The following is a 19,029-nucleotide window of genomic DNA, read 5'->3' on the forward strand; positions in this document are numbered from 1 at the left end:
AACCTACACATGCTAGATAACACAAATCAAGCATACTAGGAAGTACAACATATAAATGCACATGCTAGATACAAAACCTAAGCATGCAGGGGGCGAGTAACTTTCAATGTAAGCAATACAAATACAAGTTACCACAAGGAGGAACACTGGATAGATAATATGAAGATAATCCACATGACTTGGCTCGAACAAATAAATGGTGAATATTCTTTTCTTCATGAACTAGCCAAATCTCCAATGTCCTTCACACACCTATTGATCAAGGTTGAGCTTGATGGTCCCCAACCAAGTTGGGTCCTAAGAAGTTAGACACAATAGGCTTGGCAACCCAAATGGCCTTTTCCATTTCCAAACCACTTTGGGCGCCAACAAACTTGGCAAACAAATTGCCAACAACATCCTTCCTAAGCAAATAATGATCATTGACTAGAGGAGGCTTAGGGATGTTACCGTTGGGACAAGATGAAGATATGTGTCCCTTCTCACGACAAATATAGCAACATGTGCTCCCCCTTCTCTTCTTCTTTACTTTCTCAATTTGGGGAGCATTTCCTTGGTTCATTATTGGTAGTGGCCTTTCTTCAGCTTGAGGTTGACCTTGAGATTGAACTTGAGGTTGACCTTGAGATTGAACTTGAGGCCGCTTCCTTTGTTGCTTCACATTTGAAGCCTTCTTCTTCAATGGACAAGATCTCACATGGTGTCCAACATTCTTGCACTTGAAGCATGTGATGTTGGCCGGATTCTTGACTTGGTCTTGTTCCTTATTCCTTTTCTCGGACTTCTTGTTGTTGGAGATGAAACCAAGTCCACCCTTGTCATGAGGGGATTTTTTACCACTCAAAATATTGTTGAGAGTGGAATTTCCTTCATGACACATTTCCAAGTCTTTCTTTAAAATAGTGACTTGAGCCTCAGCTCTTTGTTTTCCTCTACAAGGTTAGTATCAACAAAAGTACTAGAGGAAGTAGAAACTTCATTATTAGAGCAACAAGGCAATGAGAGCAATTCATCACAAGAATCAGCTATAATATGTCTAGATGAATTACTAGGACTAGCACATGTCAATAAATCATTTTGAGTAAATTAGTGCTAATGCCCACATGAGGCTCACGAGATGTTACCTTAGTCACAATAGCCTCATGAGCTAACTTTAGCCTTTCATGGGATATTAGAAGGTCATCATGAGAGCCCGAGAGCTTTTCATGACTTTCTTCTAATTTCCCATAATTGCTAGTTAGCAAAACAAGTTGAGCCCTGAGCTCAACATTCTCCTTCAAGATAGATGCTTCACAAGGAGTAGAGTTAGTAGCACAAGCATCATTGACAATATGAGAGGAGCTAGAAGAAACTAGAGACTTCACATAAGTAGCTTGAAGCTCCTCATAAGACTTAGTGAGTTTGGTGAGCACTACATTGACATTCTTGTAGACAAGGTCAAGGTGCTCAAAATCCTCTTTAAGTTGATCATGAGCAACTTCAATCTCTTCTTTAGAAGATTCTAAGTCTCTAAGAGTTTCAAGAGCATCAAGAAGGTTACTATCAAGTTTTTCATTTTGTTCTTGCTCTTCGTGAAGTAAATCATTACACTTTCCAAAATGAGTAATAAGATCTTAAAATATCTCATAAGTGTTCTTATTTACCCCATGGAGAGAATTGCCAATTTCATATATTTCTTGACTCATATCCCTATCGCATTCATCATCAGTCTCATCATTATCATTATTATGAGTAGATGATACCTCGGTAGTACCTCTTGCCATGAGGCACATGTGAACATCGGAGATTGATGATGATTCTTTTGGAGAGGGAGATTCTTCATCGTCAAGAGTAGGATATCCGTGTCCATCCTCTTGACACACATAGCATTTCCTCTCCAACGTGGTGATGTCCTTCTTTGCTCCTCTAGCAATTTCCTCAATAATGGTGTGTGCATTATTTTCTCTTGTTTCCTCTACATGGTTAGTCAAACAACAACTAGAGGAAATGGAAGCATAGAGATCATGGAAATAAGGAGTATCAAGCATATCATCACAAAAGATATTCAAGGAATCTCCAAATGATATGCATGGACTATCGACACAAGAAAGTAAGTCATTTTTTCTAGATATGCTCAAGTCCATAGAATCTACAGCACTAGCATGTATACATGAAAGATAATCAATGTTTAGCACAACATCATCATCACAAATAATATTTCCACTCACCGTGTCATTACCTTGGGACATGCCATATGATGGTGAGGTGGAAGAAGTAGAAATGTCCAAGCACATGGATGAAGAAGCAATATGGAGTTCTTCATGATTTGAAGATGTGGAGAACTCCTCAATTGACTCCTCCGACATATGATGAATATCAACAAGATTGGACCCACCATATATTTCTTCAAGTTTGGTCCACATAACATGAGCCGTCACACAAGTCATGATAGACTCAAACACTTCGAGGGATATAGACCGGATAATGGCATTCTTAGCACCATACCCACAAAACATATCTTCATTTTCCTCATTAGTTGGAAAAAGGTCATGCTTCCACGGAGAAGCCCCTACAAGAACAATTCGCACAAAATTTGGACCCATGGTCCAGAAATGACAAAGCATGCGAATTTTCCACAAGTGATAGTTTGTGCCACTAAAACAAAAGGTGTCATCGTGCACTATACCACTAGTCGACATCTTTACTCTCTAGGCAGTGAAGCCTACCAAGGAGAGACCAAAGCTCTGATACCAATTGAAATGATCTAGATGACGACTAGAGGGGGTGTGAATAGGAGTTTTAAAACTTTTACGGATTTGGCTTTATCCTAATGCGGAATTAAACTAACGGATACTTTTCAAGCACAAATACTAAATATGCTAGGCTCAACTAAGTGCACCAACAACCTATGCTAAACAAGATAGGCAATTAAGCAAACTAGCAAGCACAAACTATATCACAAGATATGGAAATGAAGGAACAACTAAGCAATTCAACTATCACAAGATATATCAATATGGGCAAGTATGAATTGCGGAAAGTAAAGGGTGTGGGTATGAGATAACCACAAGTGAGTCGGGGACGCGGATTTATCCCGAAGTTCACACTCGTGAGAGTGCTAATCTCCATTAGAGCGGTGCCGTAGCCAAAGCTCCAGGGCGTCAGCAAGTGACTCACCGTATTCTCCCTTTCGAGTCACCCCCAACGGATGAGCCTCGGTTCACTCGGGGTTGGTCTTGAAGGCGACCACCACACCTTTACAAACCTCTCCGGAGCACACCACAACCACGGAAGCTTTCAGAGGAACTTGACCACCTAGGCCACTTGAACAACCTTCCTCGGAGCACACCACAAAAGGAAGCTTCCAGGGGAACCTTGGCCACATAGGCCTCTTCACAATCTTCTCAATATATTACCAAACCGTCTAGGAGGCGAAGGCTCCAAGAGTAATAAACTCACGGGCTCTCACACGAACAAATCGATGCGGGGAGCTCAAACCAATGCAACAAATGCAATGCAAGGTCAAGCAACAAATGCTCAACTCACTCTCTCAATCTCACAAGATGCAACTCAATAAAGTGGGAGATTGAAGAGAGGGGATGCAATGGAGGAAATCAATAAATGACTCCAAGATCCATCCACAAATCCCCCTTCACTTAGAAGGGAGATAGGGGTTTGGGAGAGGTGATAAGAGGCACAAAATGATGTTTAGAGTGTGAATGAACAACCCCCAAACCGGTGGGGAGGAAGGGCTCTTTTATAGCCAACTTCCAAAACTAGCCGTTGGGGCTCCAACGGACACTTCCTGGACACCCCGTGCCCACGGGGGTTTAGACCCCGTGCCCACGGGGTCCCGTGCGCACGGTACAAGCCCGTGTGCACGGGCCCCCGTGCCCACGGGGGTCAAAAACCCCATGTCCACGGGGTACCCAGAACAGCCTGCAGCAGCCCACTAAAACAGTGATAACTTTGGCATACGGACTCCGAATTCGATGATCTTGGGCTCGTTTTGAAGCTATGGAAAAGCACAAGGTCCTCACATAGAGAACCACCCAAGATCAACAATAAATAATGATGCAAGTAATGCAAAGGTTTGAGCTCTCTATATGCGACATGATCAAGCTACTTGCCCGAGAGTCCCTCTTGATAGTACGGCTATCAAACCTATAATCCGGTCTCCCTCCAAGCACCATGAGACCGGCAAAACTAGGAAAACCTAGCTAAGGTATACCTTTGCCTTGCATATTCAACTTGAGCTTGGTGATGACTCCAATGCTTGTCTCAAGTTGGAATCCCTTTCTTGTCCACAGCCACTTGGTGAAGATGCTTGAATTGATTCCTCATATTGCCATGAGGGAAGCCTTAACTTAAGTCCATATTCACATGAGCATTATCATGATGTGGACCGCAAGCTTCAAAGCATATAACCTCCGACTTCTCATCTTGCACTTGGACTCCTCGAACCCGATGACCATCACCACTTGATGTCATCCACACATAGGCTACTTGAGATCTTTCCTTTTGATGCAAGCCCATGAGAAACACCTAACCCACATAGACATACCAAACACATAGCATGGGTTAGGTAACAAAGCACAATTCACAATTACTTACCATACCATTAGATCACTTGATCTCACGTGGTACAATGTTTGTGCTTTGAGAGTTGACCACTTAGATATAATCTTCGAGCTTCATCTTGGTCAACCAACATCTTTACTCGAAGCTCCATCTTGGTTTATTGAAAGCCACAATGAACTCTTCATTTCCCTTCATTGCTTCAAGACTATATCACCAAAGACTCTTCCATGACCATATCAAGTTCCACTATGAATATCATCTTGGTCACCACTTGCCCTTCTAAAAACTCCATCACAATCTCTTGAGAGGCATAATGAATTCGTCACTCTAATTGCTTGCTTCAAGACTTGATCAACCAAAACCCAACACATGAGCTCACCATGATCTTGTCTTGAGACCATGACTTGAATTCTTCTCTTTGATTATTCTCTCAAGCCCTTGATCCTTAAAAGCCCAAATATATCAATCTTTGAGATCCTCCAATGCACTCCATCATGAACATAATTAGATTAGGCATTGAAACCAGTCTTGATGGCTTCAATAGAAGTACTCGAAGAGCAACTTGAAACCTCACTGGATATGGGATCTCGAGAGCCAACACCTAGGCCCCGTGAGCACGGGGTATCCAGAGAGTTGACACTCGACCCCGTGTGCACGGTACAAGCCCGTGTGCACGGGGTATCTAGAGAAGGATACCATGAGGACTTCTTCGTATGCTTTGATGGCAGACTTCACAAAACAGCCCAATGCACTTCAAGCATCACTATGGAACATATCTTCATATAAGATTCAATGCACTTGATGCTCCATAGGAATTGTCATTTAGTACCAAAGCATAGGGCAAATATATCTTCATATTATGGACTCCATCCTTTATTCTGTCCAATATCCTTGAGGCACTATCTTCATATATATATATATGGACTTCATCCTTGATTCCGTCCAATATCCTTGAGGCACTATCTATGGACAAAACCTTCAAATATATCTCACTGAAAACATTAGTCCATAGAGATTGTCATTTAATTACCAAAACCACACTTAGGGGCTACATGCCCTTTCATCCCTGTATCAAACCTCTCGTTGGCTTAAAATTCTTAGTTCCTCTATATTGAAGCAAACCCGGTACTCCACCATGGATACACATTGCATAATTAAGTTCACCCAGTTTTCTTGAAAACCTAGTCTCAACATAATCTCCTTCAAAAAAGGCCACTCCGCTTGGTCGTATGCTTTGTGCATGTCTAGTTTTATGTGCCAATTAGGGGTTCCGGCGCCCACGCAACCACACTCTTGGGTCCGGCCTAAAATGCGTGCTCCCTGGCTCCCTCCTGGCTCGGTCACATTGCTTCACAGCCGGTGGACATGGTTGACCGGTCAACCATTGACTTTAGAAAAAATAAAAACATGAACTCAAAACTGTACTTGACTTTTTAAACAAGTTTACAAATTTGAAAAAGTTCGTCGGTTTTGAAAAAAGTTCATCAAATTCGAAAAAAGTTCATTGATTTACAAAAAAAAATCATTGAATTTCAAAGTTCATCGATTTTGAAAAAAAGTTCATAAATTTTATCAAAAAAGTTATTTGATTTTTAAAAAATATTCATAGTTTTTTTAATTAAAAAAATCATCGAATTTTTAAAACAAGAAATTCTTGAGGGAAAACCAAATAAAACCGTAACTGAACCGCAAACAGGAAAAACTGGTTTGGGAAGCTTCCGGCTTTTGTGAATGTGAAGAAAAGAAATAAAAGGAAAAAGCGAAGTATTTTTGCACTTGTGGGACGATGGCCTGGTGGTTAGAGCGGAGCCATTGCAACGAAGGGGTTGCGGGTTCGAATCTCGATGCATGCACCTTTTTTATGTTTATAAGAAACAGACAAAAATAGAATGGGCTGACCCATAGTTGAGCGCGGGGTATGCGTCGGTTTTGCAGAAACAAGTACAACCGGCGCCTGAAGCGCCATATAGGAATCGTCGCCATAAAAAGGCATGCCACGAAATGAGCATGTAGGGCCTTCTATAAAAGGTCGTGCCCTGCTGGCCCAAAGGCTTCGCCTCGTGGACAGGCCCAACATATGAACTAAAATCCTGAGTTGATTTTCGGCCTTTCACCTCTAAAGAGGCCAAAAAGCCCTACCAAGGCCGAAACAGTGTTAAAAGAGCAGACTTCGGCTATGTGTCAGACCATTCCTGGGTCGTATCATGCTTACGCGAGAATAGAAGGGCCGTGCCAGGCCACAACTTTGGGAATCTGCTTTGTTCCATGGCGGGTCGAAGGCCGGTTCGCCCCTTTTATTCGTGTGCCATGGCAGACCAACACATGTGTATCCACCGCCCGCCTTAAAAGCACTACCCATATGGTTGTAATTACCGACCGAGTTGGCCAAACGGGCCGACACAACCCGACCCGTGATAATCATGCCTGGAACGACACGACCCACCGAGGCCCGATTAGTAAACAGATCATGTGGTGTCGGCACGCGCGCTGTGCTCTCAGGCCCAAGCACGACCCGTTTGCTATTGAGGCCGGGCCGTCAGCATGCCAGGCACGCAGGCCCACGGGCTTTTTGTCCCGCTGGGTTATTTTTTGTACCATTTTTGGCCTAGTGGGCTGTTTTTAGGCCATATATATAATAAAAAAAATAAAAATTAAGAAAAGATAGACAGGCCGTGTTGTGCCAACTCGCGTGCCAGCCTCACGGCTCCTAGAGTGCCGGCACGGCCCATTTAGCCCCGTGTCATGCCCAGGCGTGCTAGCAGGCCGGCTTGGCTGGCACGGCCCAGATGGCCAACTCTGTTAGCGACGCAACAGCTGGACCAGCACGGTCCGGCCTAGGAACCCTCTCGTCACTCCCTGTTGTTGTGTGACCACTCCAACGAAAATTTGTGAACAAGAAATTCTTCAAAAAGAGGAAAAACCAAATAAAACCGTAACTGAACCGCAAACCGGGAAAAACTGGTTGGGAAGCTTCCTAAAATTGGGCTTTCGTGCATGTGTAGAAAAGAAATAAAAGGAAAAATTGAAGTATCTTTGCACCTGCGGGGCGATAGCGTGGTGGTCAGAGTGGAGCCATTGCAATGAATGGTTTGTGGGTTCGAATCCCGATGCATGCACCTTTTTATGTTTAAGAAACAGGAAAAAATAGAATGGGTCGACCCATAGCTAACTGCGGGGTATGCGCCGGTTTTGCAGAAACAAGTACAACCGGTGCCTGAAGTGCCATATAGGAATCGCCGCCATAAAAAGGCATGACACGACACAAGCATGTAGGGCCTTTTAGAAAGGTTGTGCCCTACTATCCCGAAGGCTTCGCCTCGTGGATAGCCCGACATATGAGCTAAGACGCCGAGTTGATTTTCGGCCTTTCACCCCTAAAGAGGCCAAAAAGCCCTACCAAGGGGCAAAACAGTGCTAAAAGAGTTGACTTTGATTGCGCGTCAGACCATTCCTGGGTCGTACCATGCCGACCTGAGAATAGAAGGGTCGTGCTAGGCCATGACTTTGGGGATCAGCCTTGCTCCATGGCGGGTCGAAGGCCGGTTCGACCCTTTTATTCGCATGCCATGCTAGACCAAACATCTGTACCCGTCGCCCGTCCCTAAAGGCACGGCCCATATGGCTGTGATTAACGACCAAAGCTGGCCAGACAGGCCGACATGACCTGATCCGTGCTAATCGTGCCTGGCATGACACGACCCACCAAGGCCCGATTAGTAAACGGGTTGTGTCGTGTCGGCACGCGTGCTGCGCTCTCAGGCACAGGCACGAACCCTTTGCTATTCAGGACAGGTCGTCGGCATGCCAAGCATGTAGGCCCATGTTCTGTTTGGCCCGCTGGGTTGGTTTTATCATTTTTGGCCTAGTGGGCTGTTTAGGCCATATATGTAATAAAAATAAGAAAAGATACATGGGCCGTGCTGTGCCCAACTCGCGTGCCCAGCCTCACGGCCCCTGGAGTGCCGGCACGACCCATTTAGCCTCGTGTTGCCAGACGTGCTAGCAGGCCGGCCTGGCTGGCACGGCCCAGATGCAGCGCTGTTACCGACGCAACAGCTGGGTCAGCACGATCCGGCCTAGGAACCCTCTCGTCACTCCCTCTTGTTGTGTGTGTGAGGCCAACTCCATCGCACAACCTCAAACGGACGTCCGGATTGACCGGATTTTGTCCCTTTGGGGCGCCGATGGGTTCGCCCGTGTCCGGCTTTGTCAGCTGGGTCGTGCGTGCGCCCACCGCGCGGCCACACCCCAAATCGTTTCCGGGGTGGACGTGAATAAAAAACTATAAAAACTAGAATGAAATAACTAAAAAGATAAATAAACGCATTTAAAAAACATAAAACATATATAAGGGTCGGCCACAAAACGGCCTAGTTTCCACGGCCACTTAAAAGGCTCACTTTCATAATTAACATAAAAACAAAATAAAAAAACGCCTCCCGCGCACTCCTGCCGCGCCCGTTGGTGTCGTGGCCGTCGCCGTCTTCACTGGCCGCCGGTGTCGTCGTCGTCGCTGACGAGGTCGACGTAGGCCAACGGCGTCCACAGGTGGGCCGGTGGTGCGTGGTAGACGGGGGCGGGCTGGACGGCGGGAGGTGCCTGCACCACCTCCTCCCGTGGCGACGCCTCCCGCTCCGGTGACCGCGGCGGAGTGGGGCACCAGTTCACGCCCACGCCGGCGGCTATCTCCGGAGCAGTGCAGGACCAGCCCCACCCCTGGCCCAGCAGCTGCTGGAACACGGCCGGCGGGTCCTCCTCCATCGCCTCCTCCGTGACGGCCGCCATCTGCAGCTCCGGGAAGGCGACGTCGCCGGCGGCAGAGAGCGCCATGGCCTCCTCCAGGCCTTCCCATTGCCGCTCGTCGTGCGTGTTCATGGAGTCATCCATGACACGCTGCACGAGATGGGCCTCCTCCTCCACTGTCATGCGAGGAGGTGGAGGTGGCGAGGGAGACGGGGAAGGCCACGGCGTGGGCGTCAGGCCGCGCACCCGTGTACGCCCGCGCGTCTCTGCACGTGGCCTCCGCGGCCCCGACACCGTGCCAGCGAAGTACGACGCGCGACGCGTATCGTGCTCGTCCTGGAGCCATGTGTCCCACAACGGGGAGTCGGGGGCATACCTGTGGTCGTAGTACAGGTCGTCGGGGAGGAGGCGGCGGCGGCGCGCGATCTCATCGCGCCGGGCACGGCCGGTCGCCGGCACCGGCTGGATGGGGACCCGGTCCGCGAAGAGGTGCCATCCGTTGGGGAGGTGGGCGTCGCTCCACGGGACCGGCGTCCTCGTCTCCCAGTACCTCCGGCACACGCCCGCGCAGATGTACTGCCGGTCGCGCTCGCCGGCGGGCCTAGGGACAATGGTGAAGGGGGCCGGCGCGGGGGCTCGACCGGAGGAGCGTGGCGGTGACGCTGGGGCTCGACGGGAGGAGCGCGGCGGTGACTCGGGCTCCTCCTTCTTCACGGATCCGCGGCGGCGGCCCGAGGAGGAGCCGGCCTCACGGTCGTGCTTCCCCTTGCGGCCGTAGTTCCAAAGGCCCATGGCTGCGGCCGGCCGGCGAGGTCGATGACCGGGAGCGGAGGGTTAGGGTTTCGAGGGTGTCGGGTTTCGAGGGGGCAGAGAGGGGCCGGAGTGGGAAGTGTGGACGACGACCGGTCCACGGCTTCCCATTTAAGAAGGACGACGACCCTTCGCTGTGCGGATGACAGGTGGGGCCACCCGTCCGTGCACATTTATGTTGGCGGGTGGGAGGTAGGTGGCCGCCTACCACGCGGCCCCGACGCCGACGTTCGAAGCGTCCGTTCGCTGTCCGCTGCGACCCAAACACGGCGCAAGTTTGCGCTCGAAATGATCGGCCCGGACACAAAACAGACCAGATGGGTCCGGGCCGTCGCGCGCTGTGCCGCCTGTTTTGTCCGTTTTGCGGGGCCGCACAAGATAGGGTCGCGCGGTGGAGTTGGCGTGACCACTCCAACGAAACCCCCGTCCCCTTCTCCTCCCACCCCGGGGGCCGCACCCCCGCCCGCCATGCCCCCGCCGGCGCCACACCTCGTCGACGAGCTCCTGGAGGAGATCTTCCTTCGCCTGCCCACCCCGGCCGCGCTCGCACGCGCCTCAACCGCCTCCCCCCGTTTCCGCCGCATCATCACCGACCGCTCCTTCCTCCGCCGCTTCCGCAAACTCCACCCGCCGCCGCTCCTCGGGTTCGCCGACGAACGTGCAGGCTTCCACCCCGCCGAGGCGCCCCATCCCTCCGCTCCGCTCGCCCGAACCCTCGCCGACGCCGCTGATTTCACCTACTCCTTCGTCCCCAAGCCCAGTAATGACCACTCCTGGCGTCCCTGCAACGTCCGCGACGGCCGCGTCCTCCTCGAGGGCAGCCGATACGAGATCTTCAGAAAGCTCGCGGTGTGCGATCCGTTGTCACGGCGCTACGTGCTGCTTCCGCCCATACCCGACCACATGTCCGTCCAGGAACAGAGCCCTTGGGAATTCAGGTCCATCCTGGCCCCCATTGCCGAGGAGGATGAGGATGAGACGTCGTTCAAGGTGATATGCTTTGCGGACTACGAAACCAAGCTGGATGTGTTTGTATTCTCTTCCGTCACACGCCAATGGTGCATTGCTGCATCTCCCAGCTGGAGTTCTTTGGGCGCGGACCGCCCATGGGGGCTGCGCGTGGTGTCTCAGGGATCCCGTGGCTTCTCCTGTTTTGACCATGTACGTGGCTGCTTCTACTCGGCGTCGCCATGGAAAGACAAGCTGCTCGTGCTGGACACGCGGACAATGGAGATTTCCACCGTCAATGATCGCACTGGCTACCGTATGCAGCTCAGATGGCTCCCTGGCCAGGCAGAAGATGTTTCTGCCAGAGACCATATGCTGGACAGACAACGCCCTGCTCAAGTAAGAAGTCTGCCTGCCATTGTAGTAGGTAGAGAAGGAGCCCTTGAGATGTTTTCTCTCGTCGGTGATCACAGGCTTAATGGCTCGTTTCATCTCTATCACACCACTCAGGATACTAACACTGAATCTTCCAAGGAATGGCAGCTGGACAATATTGTACCATTGCCCGGACAGTATGACTATTTCACCGCAGGCGCAGCTGAGGGATTCTTATTCCTTGGAGCCACTTCAGAAGACCAGTTGGACATTGATGAAGACTCACCAGTGTGGTTGTCGAAGACTGACTGGGATGTAGATTATTTTTCGCTGGATGTCAAGACTTCTGAACTTGCAAAGGTTTGTAGGAGGAAGAAGAAATTCTTCCATTATGAAGATGTTTACTGGTACTGTGGCTTCCCTCCATCTTTGTCAAAACCGAGTATATGACGCGGAAAGTCCATTTTTGTTTATGTTCGTTGTGCTTTGCTGTCCTAATTGTTCATGCAGCAAATTATTGTTTTATGCTATTATGATAACTTTTCAAACTAGGGAAGGTGACCATGATTTCATTTGTCTCCGTCTTGTTCAGCAACTGCCATGTGACCGCAATTTCATTTCGTTCCAGCAAAGGCATTGTAGGCCTTGGGAACATGAGGCTTTAATTTACCATTCAGATCTTTTGTTTTTGCTACCTTTTGTCTGTATCGCTTCCTAACTGGAACATGATGGCTCTTGGACTCTTTGAAATAGTGACCAAACAGCTTATGTGCTTTGATTCTTTAATACACTGTTTTCAGTTTTGCATATCAGGCCTTAGCCTACCTATGGTAGCAAATCAATTGCATATTGTGAGTTTCTTATTAGAGCTAACTAAAACACATCTGCAGGGACAAACACATTTGGAGTCTCTTGTTTGGGCTATGCGATGCTTTTGAGAAGAAATGGAGGATATGCTGGCTAGATATAGTACTCGAGCCCTGGTATTATTTGTCAGGAACTATCCATTATGTGCTTCACTATATATGTCCATGTGCAGCATATTTCAGGAAGACATGTTGTAGGAGGTGAATTTGTATATGTACTTTGTTGTATATGCAATTATTAAGCATGTTTACGCAAGACATGATGTTAGGCAAGCTTAATTTTGTCGAACTCTAATATGTAAGAGTCGTGTTTTTTTATCGTGTGTTGGGAGAATGACACACCCTAAACCTGTTTGTGGTAGTGTGTTCACATGCCTGGACCTAGTTGTGGTTGCAGCCACAAAGAATATGCTGTGCCCTGCTCGCCATGTTCATCCATCATTCCGCATCTGATGGTTCATGACTGTTTTAGTTATTTTTGCTTCAGTGTTTATTCCGCATCTGATGGTTCAGTACCTTTTCAAAGTCATTTTCACAGTCAGGAATGCAAATTTGATAATGTCCTGTTCAAGTATATTTTGAAGCAATCCACAAAATAGTCATTATCACTCTAATTTTAGGCTGGCATAACACACTCCACTCTGCCAAAATAGTCATTTGATGACAATAGCAAATGCAGAAGTTCCAAGGATAAAAATTCCGTGAACAGTCTAAAATTTTGCATACTGAACCTGAAACGTTAAGCCTTAGAAATCAACCACCTGATTGAACAAGTCCAAAACCTTTTTAAGCACCGACAATTGCCTCTGAGTTATTTTCATCCAACAATCACTGACAAGTTATGAACATTCTACAAAATTAATACCTGCAGAAGGTAGATGACAAAAAGTCATGAACGTTCCAAAGAATTTTGAGCTATCTACATATCTCAAGCAAATTTCGCAGCCTTCCTTGATGACCAACAAAGATTTTGAGCTATCTACGTATATCACCAACATAGAACATCTCAGTGCCAGTTCACCTTGGTGAATTCCATCCCCAGTATGAAATGTATCAGCTCCTTCTTCCTCACTGTAATGGAGTCGAAACCAACTGGCGAGTTTTCTCCTTGATCATGTTTGAGATTGGCTGCCAGCCCATCAGCCATGGCTTCCTACTCGCAGGGAGCGCAAAATTGAGCTCAAACATCTCCTTGCTGATGTTCCCACCCTCACAAAAGCCAACCAGCCGGGCCACTATGTCGGCGCTCTCCTCAATGTGCGCTTTGTCGTTGGGATCTGCCCAGAGCTTGTTCACAAGCTGCAGCTTCCTCTGCTTCGCCTCGAGGGGGACTTGCCATTTGATGAAGAGGCGCTCCCGCTCTTCTTCTGTCAGCCTTGAGCCCATCCTTCTCGCAAGAAATTCTCGCTCATTCCTCAACGCCTTCATACTGCAGCAATGCACAAATGAATGGAATTTGTAAGAAGAAAACCATTTGGAGACAAATAACACCTACATGGGACGAGTTGAATAATGCAGATAACGAAGCAGGGTAGCAATATGACCAAAGGACACTTGACAGCATGTTGGCTCATCATAATCTTTACCTTAAGGCTAGAGAAACTGCAGGGTCATCACCAAGTGCAGCAGGGCTTGCGTCACCGACCTCGGCGAAATGCTGCTGCAGCCATGCCAATCTTCTGACTTCAACCTCGATGTATATCTGATCAGCCATATCCCCTCTGAATAACAGGTAGAACTGGGTCCTGTGTATGATTGATACATGACAGAGATCCCACAATTGTATAATGTGCTGCATCTGCTCCTTAAATAATATCTCCCATGATTCAGGACCATCCTGTTGAGATCCGGCATTTTCAACTGGATCTTCATCCATATCATTTGCTTTGCCTTCGTTAGATTCCAACTCCAATACCTGTAAGAACATTCCAAGAGAACATGTTTTAGCAGGGGAATAAAGATAATTTCTCGACATAACAAATTGAATGTGTGTGCAAGATCAAGTGGGATCAGAAACCAGAACCTGGCAGACAAGTAGCTGTTTTTGGTACTGAAGTTTTGCCACTCTCTCCTTCAGTTCAGTGACATAATCCCTAATACTTCTCACGTTTTCTTCGGCAGCATTTTGGAACATCTTCTGCATTCTTTTCATGTTCACTGAGCTGGATCGCCTGCGTGGAGTTTCATCACGTGATGATAAATCCCCAGTGTCTTCACTCTTGGTGGGAGTAGCCTTTTCTGAACCCTCATGGGACACCTTCTCCCCCTCTGGAGCCCTATTTTCAACTTCCGACTCCAAAGGCCTGCTAGAAGAGTGGGGAGTGCAAGGTGCTCTTATCAGATTTGGTCTTTTGCTTACACCCAGTGGAAGAAGCATCCTCTTCTTCTTCTTTGATCTGTTGGACTTCGGAGTAGTCTCAGCATTCGGAAGTGACATTACCAATTTGTCAATAGATCTCTGTACATTTTCTAGTTTTGCCTCAAGTTTGGCAATATCACTGTCTTGCAGATGAAGTCTAGTAATTTCATCTTTCAAGTCAGACCCATTTCCTTCATCTGTAACCATCTCAACATCTCTGTTCTCAGATCTAAAAGATTGCATCTCCCTGATTTCTGCCTGAAGTTTAGCAATAGTTTCTGCTGCATCTTGGTTCCCATGTTTGTGGCATTCAACCTCCTTGTGCAGTACATCAATTGCTCGGTTCGCTTCAACCTCAAGTTGTTGTTGTAGCTGCTCAAGCTTGCGAATTTCATGTTTTAACATAAATGGAGCAGTGGATGATTGTCTAACCGAGCTCCTCATCTTAATCTTATTATTACTTGGCTCAGAGAATGTGAGGCACTTTCTGGTCTTTTGTGGTGAGTCAAAGGGATTCCACCCCTGCAATGAAAGCATGGATTTGGATAATATTTAGTTTACAGTTGCAAGTCAGAACTTCAAAAGTTCTGGAATAAGAAAGAAAGAAAGGGCCTTACTGGCTGGTTATCACCCGTCCTTTTTTGTATTTCTTCAAGTGCTAACTGTGCGCTATCTCGTTGCTTCCGTAGCTCTTCCATCTCCATTTCCATCTGCATGGTTGTTTAGACCAGTTACAAAATGATAATGTTCTTATTCAATGAGTTCTGAAAAGTCAGAGCATTTCACCCTTGGTCAGAGACCTTACCTGCTTAATCTTTCTGGCGAGGATATCAGAAGGGGAGGCACGGTCAGGGGTCCTCAGTTCTGCTTCTAGCCTAGCAACTTCTGTCTGTAGATGCTTAACAAGTTGCTTATCAGATACAACCTGTATGGGCAATGGAGTGGTAAATTGACTTCAGCAACTAAAGGTAAGACAAAGAAATGCAGTCTCACTAGACTCTTACCATGTTAACTTTTGCAGTATTCGTGACCTCCTTGGCACATGTCGCAAAGAATAAAGTATTCCTAGATTGTTCTGCATGTGTTAGGGCTGGGCTCATGGTGCAGATGATGGCTGTTCTTGCATTTCCGCCCAAAGAAAGCTGCAGAATACGGGTGAGCTTTGAATCCCGGTAGGGTATGTGGCCACTTCTCTTCTCTGAGCTGCAATGTAAGTTTACAATTATTTCTTTTGGAGTTCCAATAAGGATGGCCTGTTCTCACTAGATTTTTGCTATTTAAATCGAGAAAATCGATATCAATGACATGCAATACTTTTACACACATAATGTGAATGACATTTCAGCAATTATATGCATTCTAAATGAAAATGTAGCCACTTTTGAAACATGAAAAATATATCTGCTTAGCAAGAATATGTTCATCTTAATAATTTCAGCAATTTTAGATTGTAATAATTAGAAGTGCAAAACCTTAGTGTTTCACTTAAAAGAGTAGCTTAGCAAGAATATGTTCTGTCTGATGCAGTTCATGAGCACTTGTGCTGTGCACTCTCTTGTGAAACTCATTAGGAGGCAAGTGCCCACTAATTTGCTGAGAGGCGCTACATATCCAACAGATAACAAATGATGTATATACTAATGAATTAGTTGCAAGTAATTTGGGGACTCATTTCATGATAGTGCAGAGAAGAGGCTACTAACAGTAAATACATCTGATCCAAACCAATGATGTACAAGCGGAAATTTCGTTTTTGAGAAATCCAAACCTTAGCTTTCGGATGACAGTAGTCAAAGTCAACAAGCTGCGATTAATATGGCCGCCTTCTTTCAATCTTGCACCAATTGCATGTGTTTGTGCAGCACGCTCGCTTCCAGCAAGGTCAACAAAATTCTGCGAACAAAGCAAAAGTTAATTTGAACGGATTAACCATAATCAGCATACCATGCTCCAAAAGCAGCAAAGTAAGCTTACCAGGTTAGCAACAAAAGATTTAACACAGCCTGATGCTTCACGGAGCCTACTCTCCACAGTCTGGATATACATATACACAAAAGAAAGGTTAATCATCTCCTCTGTATGCTTTCCTCACAAAGATTGAATCTAAACAAGAATGGTTCTTCTTATACATACCAGCCTAATGATTTGGTGCGAACGTGAACTTGCATCGTTTAGTGCAGTTTCCCCAACCTGTCTTTGTTCTGCAGTTATTTGGAAGCTCATTAGGTAACTATCACTACACTATCTTCTTCTTTTCTAAGATGGTAGGCTATACATATGTAGCAGTACCTTCACAAATGCCTATTAGATGCCTTAGATGTTGGCTATCCTTGGCGATTTCTTCATCCAACTTCTCCACGATGGTTCCTTTCTGTTTAATCATATATATATTGTTTCATTGCTGCGGCATGAAATAGGACTTATAGTGTATTAATTCGACAAAATTGCAAACCTCAGGATCATCTAACAAGCGAAGGGGACCAGAGTCAGGTCGTAGAAGATCCTTCACATTCTCATTGTATATTTCCATAGCTGATATCTTGATAATAAATTCCCTTTCAGGATTCTAAGCAATCAACAAAAGCAAGAAAAGGTCATGATTTGCTTCAAACTTGTTAGAAAACATTCTTGGATAACTGCTCAAAATGATTTGCTTCAACTGATGTGCACAACTGAGCTTAAAAGAAGACAGATGGTAAACGTTTTGCCACTACTCACATTTTCGATGTGTTTGTAAATGTCACGGACAGCGCTCTCTGTCACACCTCTCATGGTGAATGTTTTGCCACTACTTGTCTGACCATAAGCAAAGATTGTGGCTGCAAAACCAAGACAAGGAAAGGGTCACTCACAGATCAACGTTCCACTACAACCAAGCTACAAAGTGAGCAGCAGTATACCATTAATGCCTGTCAATGCTGACATAGCAACATCCTTAGCTCCATCTTCATAAACCAAGTCCGTCTGGCAAGCTGGCCCAAACACCTTATCTGCAAGGAGATACAGGCATCAATTAGTCAATTAGAAGGTCACTCTTACAATACAGAATTGCTTCAGCTATTCAATGATGAATCGTTGGACAGTGTACCAAAAGTGTAAGAGGTGGGTGCTGCCCGATCCTGTTGTGGGCCCTTGTATAAGATTGTCTGACTATCAGCGCATTCCCATGCCACCTTCTGGTCCTTCATGGCCAATTCCCTCTTGCTCAATGGTCGCACCCTCACAGTGACAAGGATCTTCTCCTCCTGGGCCCTGGAGCTGCCACCAGGGGTAACCGTTGGTGTGCGTTGAATCTTTGACGCAGGGGTGCTTGGCGTTGGGGGTCTCGATGTACTCATTTTGTAAAATCTCAAGGTCTGTGGAAAACTAGAGGTCTTTCAAGCCTTCAATGTGAAGTGGACCCAGGAAGGATGTGCAAAATAGCAATTATCCAGCTTTCTCAAGAAATTGTTCTGGGAAGGGACGCGGTGATCTGCTACAATGAAACAACGGTCAGGTTCAAAATTCCTAGAACAATAAGATTAAAATTATATAAAATGAAGTGGCAGGTCATCACCATTCATTCATCATAAACACAAATATTAACAAATTGCCAAGGAAATTGAAGACCTTGTTGGGGGCCTGAGAAATACTTTACTTCCGGAAGTAGTATGACACAGCGATCTAGCTAGCTAACAGCAGTTCGATGTTTCAAAAATGTGTATGATCGTTGGAAAGGAAACGCCAAATTCAACTACGCAGCAGCTCAAGCACAGATCCGGCTTTTCTCCATTTCAGAGAGCGACGATCACATGAAGCGAATCCAAAGAAACGAACTAGTACTAATTTACAAGCAATCTGTCCTAACCACGTCGCACGTCACGGGTCACATTCCCATGCCACCCAATCAAATCTATGACGGACCGGACCGGACCGCCCAATCAATCGCCGGGGGAAAAGGAAACGTACTAATTAATAGCAACGCTTATGCAGAAACAGAAAAGCACTCCCGGCAACTAATTTCCAAATCTGCAGCGCCCGCGGACGGCAAAACCGTCAGCCACTTGTTCATCGGTCGAGCGCACGGCATCTATGGCGCCGCAGATCGGAGCGCCGGGCGGCCTGCCTCAAGAGGGTTCCACCGCCCGTTCCCGGGTGCGGAGTCCACAGGGGTCGTTCTACTTCGAGCCGCAGAAGCCAGATGGCGCACACACGAATTGGGGGGAAAGTCGGCTGCGGGTCAGGCTCCGCCACGAGGGTAGCGTAGAAACCACTCACCAGAGCGGCGGTCTGAGGACGCCCGCCGCCGCCGCCGGTGCCGGTGCGCGTGCGAGGCCGAGGACGAGGAGGCTTGTGCTGCTCGCGTTGGCGGTGCGGTGCGGCGCTTCC

General features: G+C 47.0%; 2 protein-coding genes across 8 annotated transcripts; one reads left to right on the top strand and one right to left on the bottom strand.

The window, feature by feature from the left end:
* Window positions 1–10,549: 10,549 nt before the first annotated feature.
* LOC119326075 lies at window positions 10,550–12,597 on the top strand. Of its 5 annotated transcripts, none has more exons than XM_037599773.1 (3): window positions 10,550–11,460; window positions 11,572–11,843; window positions 12,327–12,597. In XM_037599773.1, the coding sequence occupies exons 1-3, from the start codon at window positions 10,582–10,584 to the stop codon at window positions 12,505–12,507; spliced, it is 1,332 nt and encodes a 443-aa protein (XP_037455670.1). In that variant the 5' UTR covers window positions 10,550–10,581; the 3' UTR covers window positions 12,508–12,597. The 5 variants fall into 5 exon arrangements, with proteins under 5 accessions (XP_037455670.1, XP_037455671.1, XP_037455669.1 ...); XM_037599774.1 differs by having other exon boundaries at window positions 11,596–11,843; XM_037599772.1 differs by having other exon boundaries at window positions 10,550–11,843.
* Window positions 12,598–13,048: 451 nt separating this feature from the next.
* LOC119322933 (kinesin-like protein KIN-7A) lies at window positions 13,049–19,029 on the bottom strand. Of its 3 annotated transcripts, XM_037596475.1 has the most exons (16): window positions 18,919–19,029; window positions 17,750–18,133; window positions 17,562–17,651; window positions 17,380–17,480; window positions 17,114–17,227; window positions 16,951–17,032; window positions 16,795–16,862; window positions 16,636–16,695; window positions 16,430–16,554; window positions 15,666–15,864; window positions 15,467–15,586; window positions 15,279–15,371; window positions 14,326–15,183; window positions 13,889–14,217; window positions 13,324–13,731; window positions 13,049–13,167 (listed from the first exon to the last, which is right to left on the bottom strand). In XM_037596475.1, exons 2-15 carry the CDS (start codon window positions 17,997–17,999, stop codon window positions 13,371–13,373), a joined length of 2,850 nt encoding a protein of 949 aa, XP_037452372.1. In that variant the 5' UTR covers window positions 18,000–18,133; window positions 18,919–19,029; the 3' UTR covers window positions 13,049–13,167; window positions 13,324–13,370. The 3 variants fall into 3 exon arrangements, with proteins under 3 accessions (XP_037452372.1, XP_037452373.1, XP_037452370.1); XM_037596476.1 differs by having other exon boundaries at window positions 13,049–13,731; window positions 15,467–15,550; XM_037596473.1 differs by having other exon boundaries at window positions 13,049–13,731.

The sequence above is a fragment of the Triticum dicoccoides genome, chromosome 6B, assembly GCF_002162155.2.
Source record: "Triticum dicoccoides isolate Atlit2015 ecotype Zavitan chromosome 6B, WEW_v2.0, whole genome shotgun sequence".
Classification (NCBI taxonomy): Eukaryota; Viridiplantae; Streptophyta; class Magnoliopsida; order Poales; family Poaceae; genus Triticum; species Triticum dicoccoides.

What these genes read in the sequence shown, in the direction of transcription:
- LOC119322933 (XM_037596475.1), bottom strand. Translation starts at nt 17,999, where the DNA reads ATGAGTACATCGAGACCCCCAACGCCAAGCACCCCTGCGTCAAAGATT. An exon ending in ACCCACCTCTTACACTTTTG is followed by an intron (nt 17,652 to 17,749) that starts GTACACTGTCCA and finishes ATCTCCTTGCAG; the next exon opens with ATAAGGTGTTTGGGCCAGCT. An exon ending in GCAGTTTCTCTAGCCTTAAG is followed by an intron (nt 13,732 to 13,888) that starts GTAAAGATTATG and finishes GCATTGCTGCAG; the next exon opens with TATGAAGGCGTTGAGGAATG.
- LOC119326075 (XM_037599772.1), top strand. Translation starts at nt 10,582, where the DNA reads ATGCCCCCGCCGGCGCCACACCTCGTCGACGAGCTCCTGGAGGAGATC. An exon ending in CATTATGAAGATGTTTACTG is followed by an intron (nt 11,844 to 12,326) that starts GTACTGTGGCTT and finishes ACACATCTGCAG; the next exon opens with GGACAAACACATTTGGAGTC.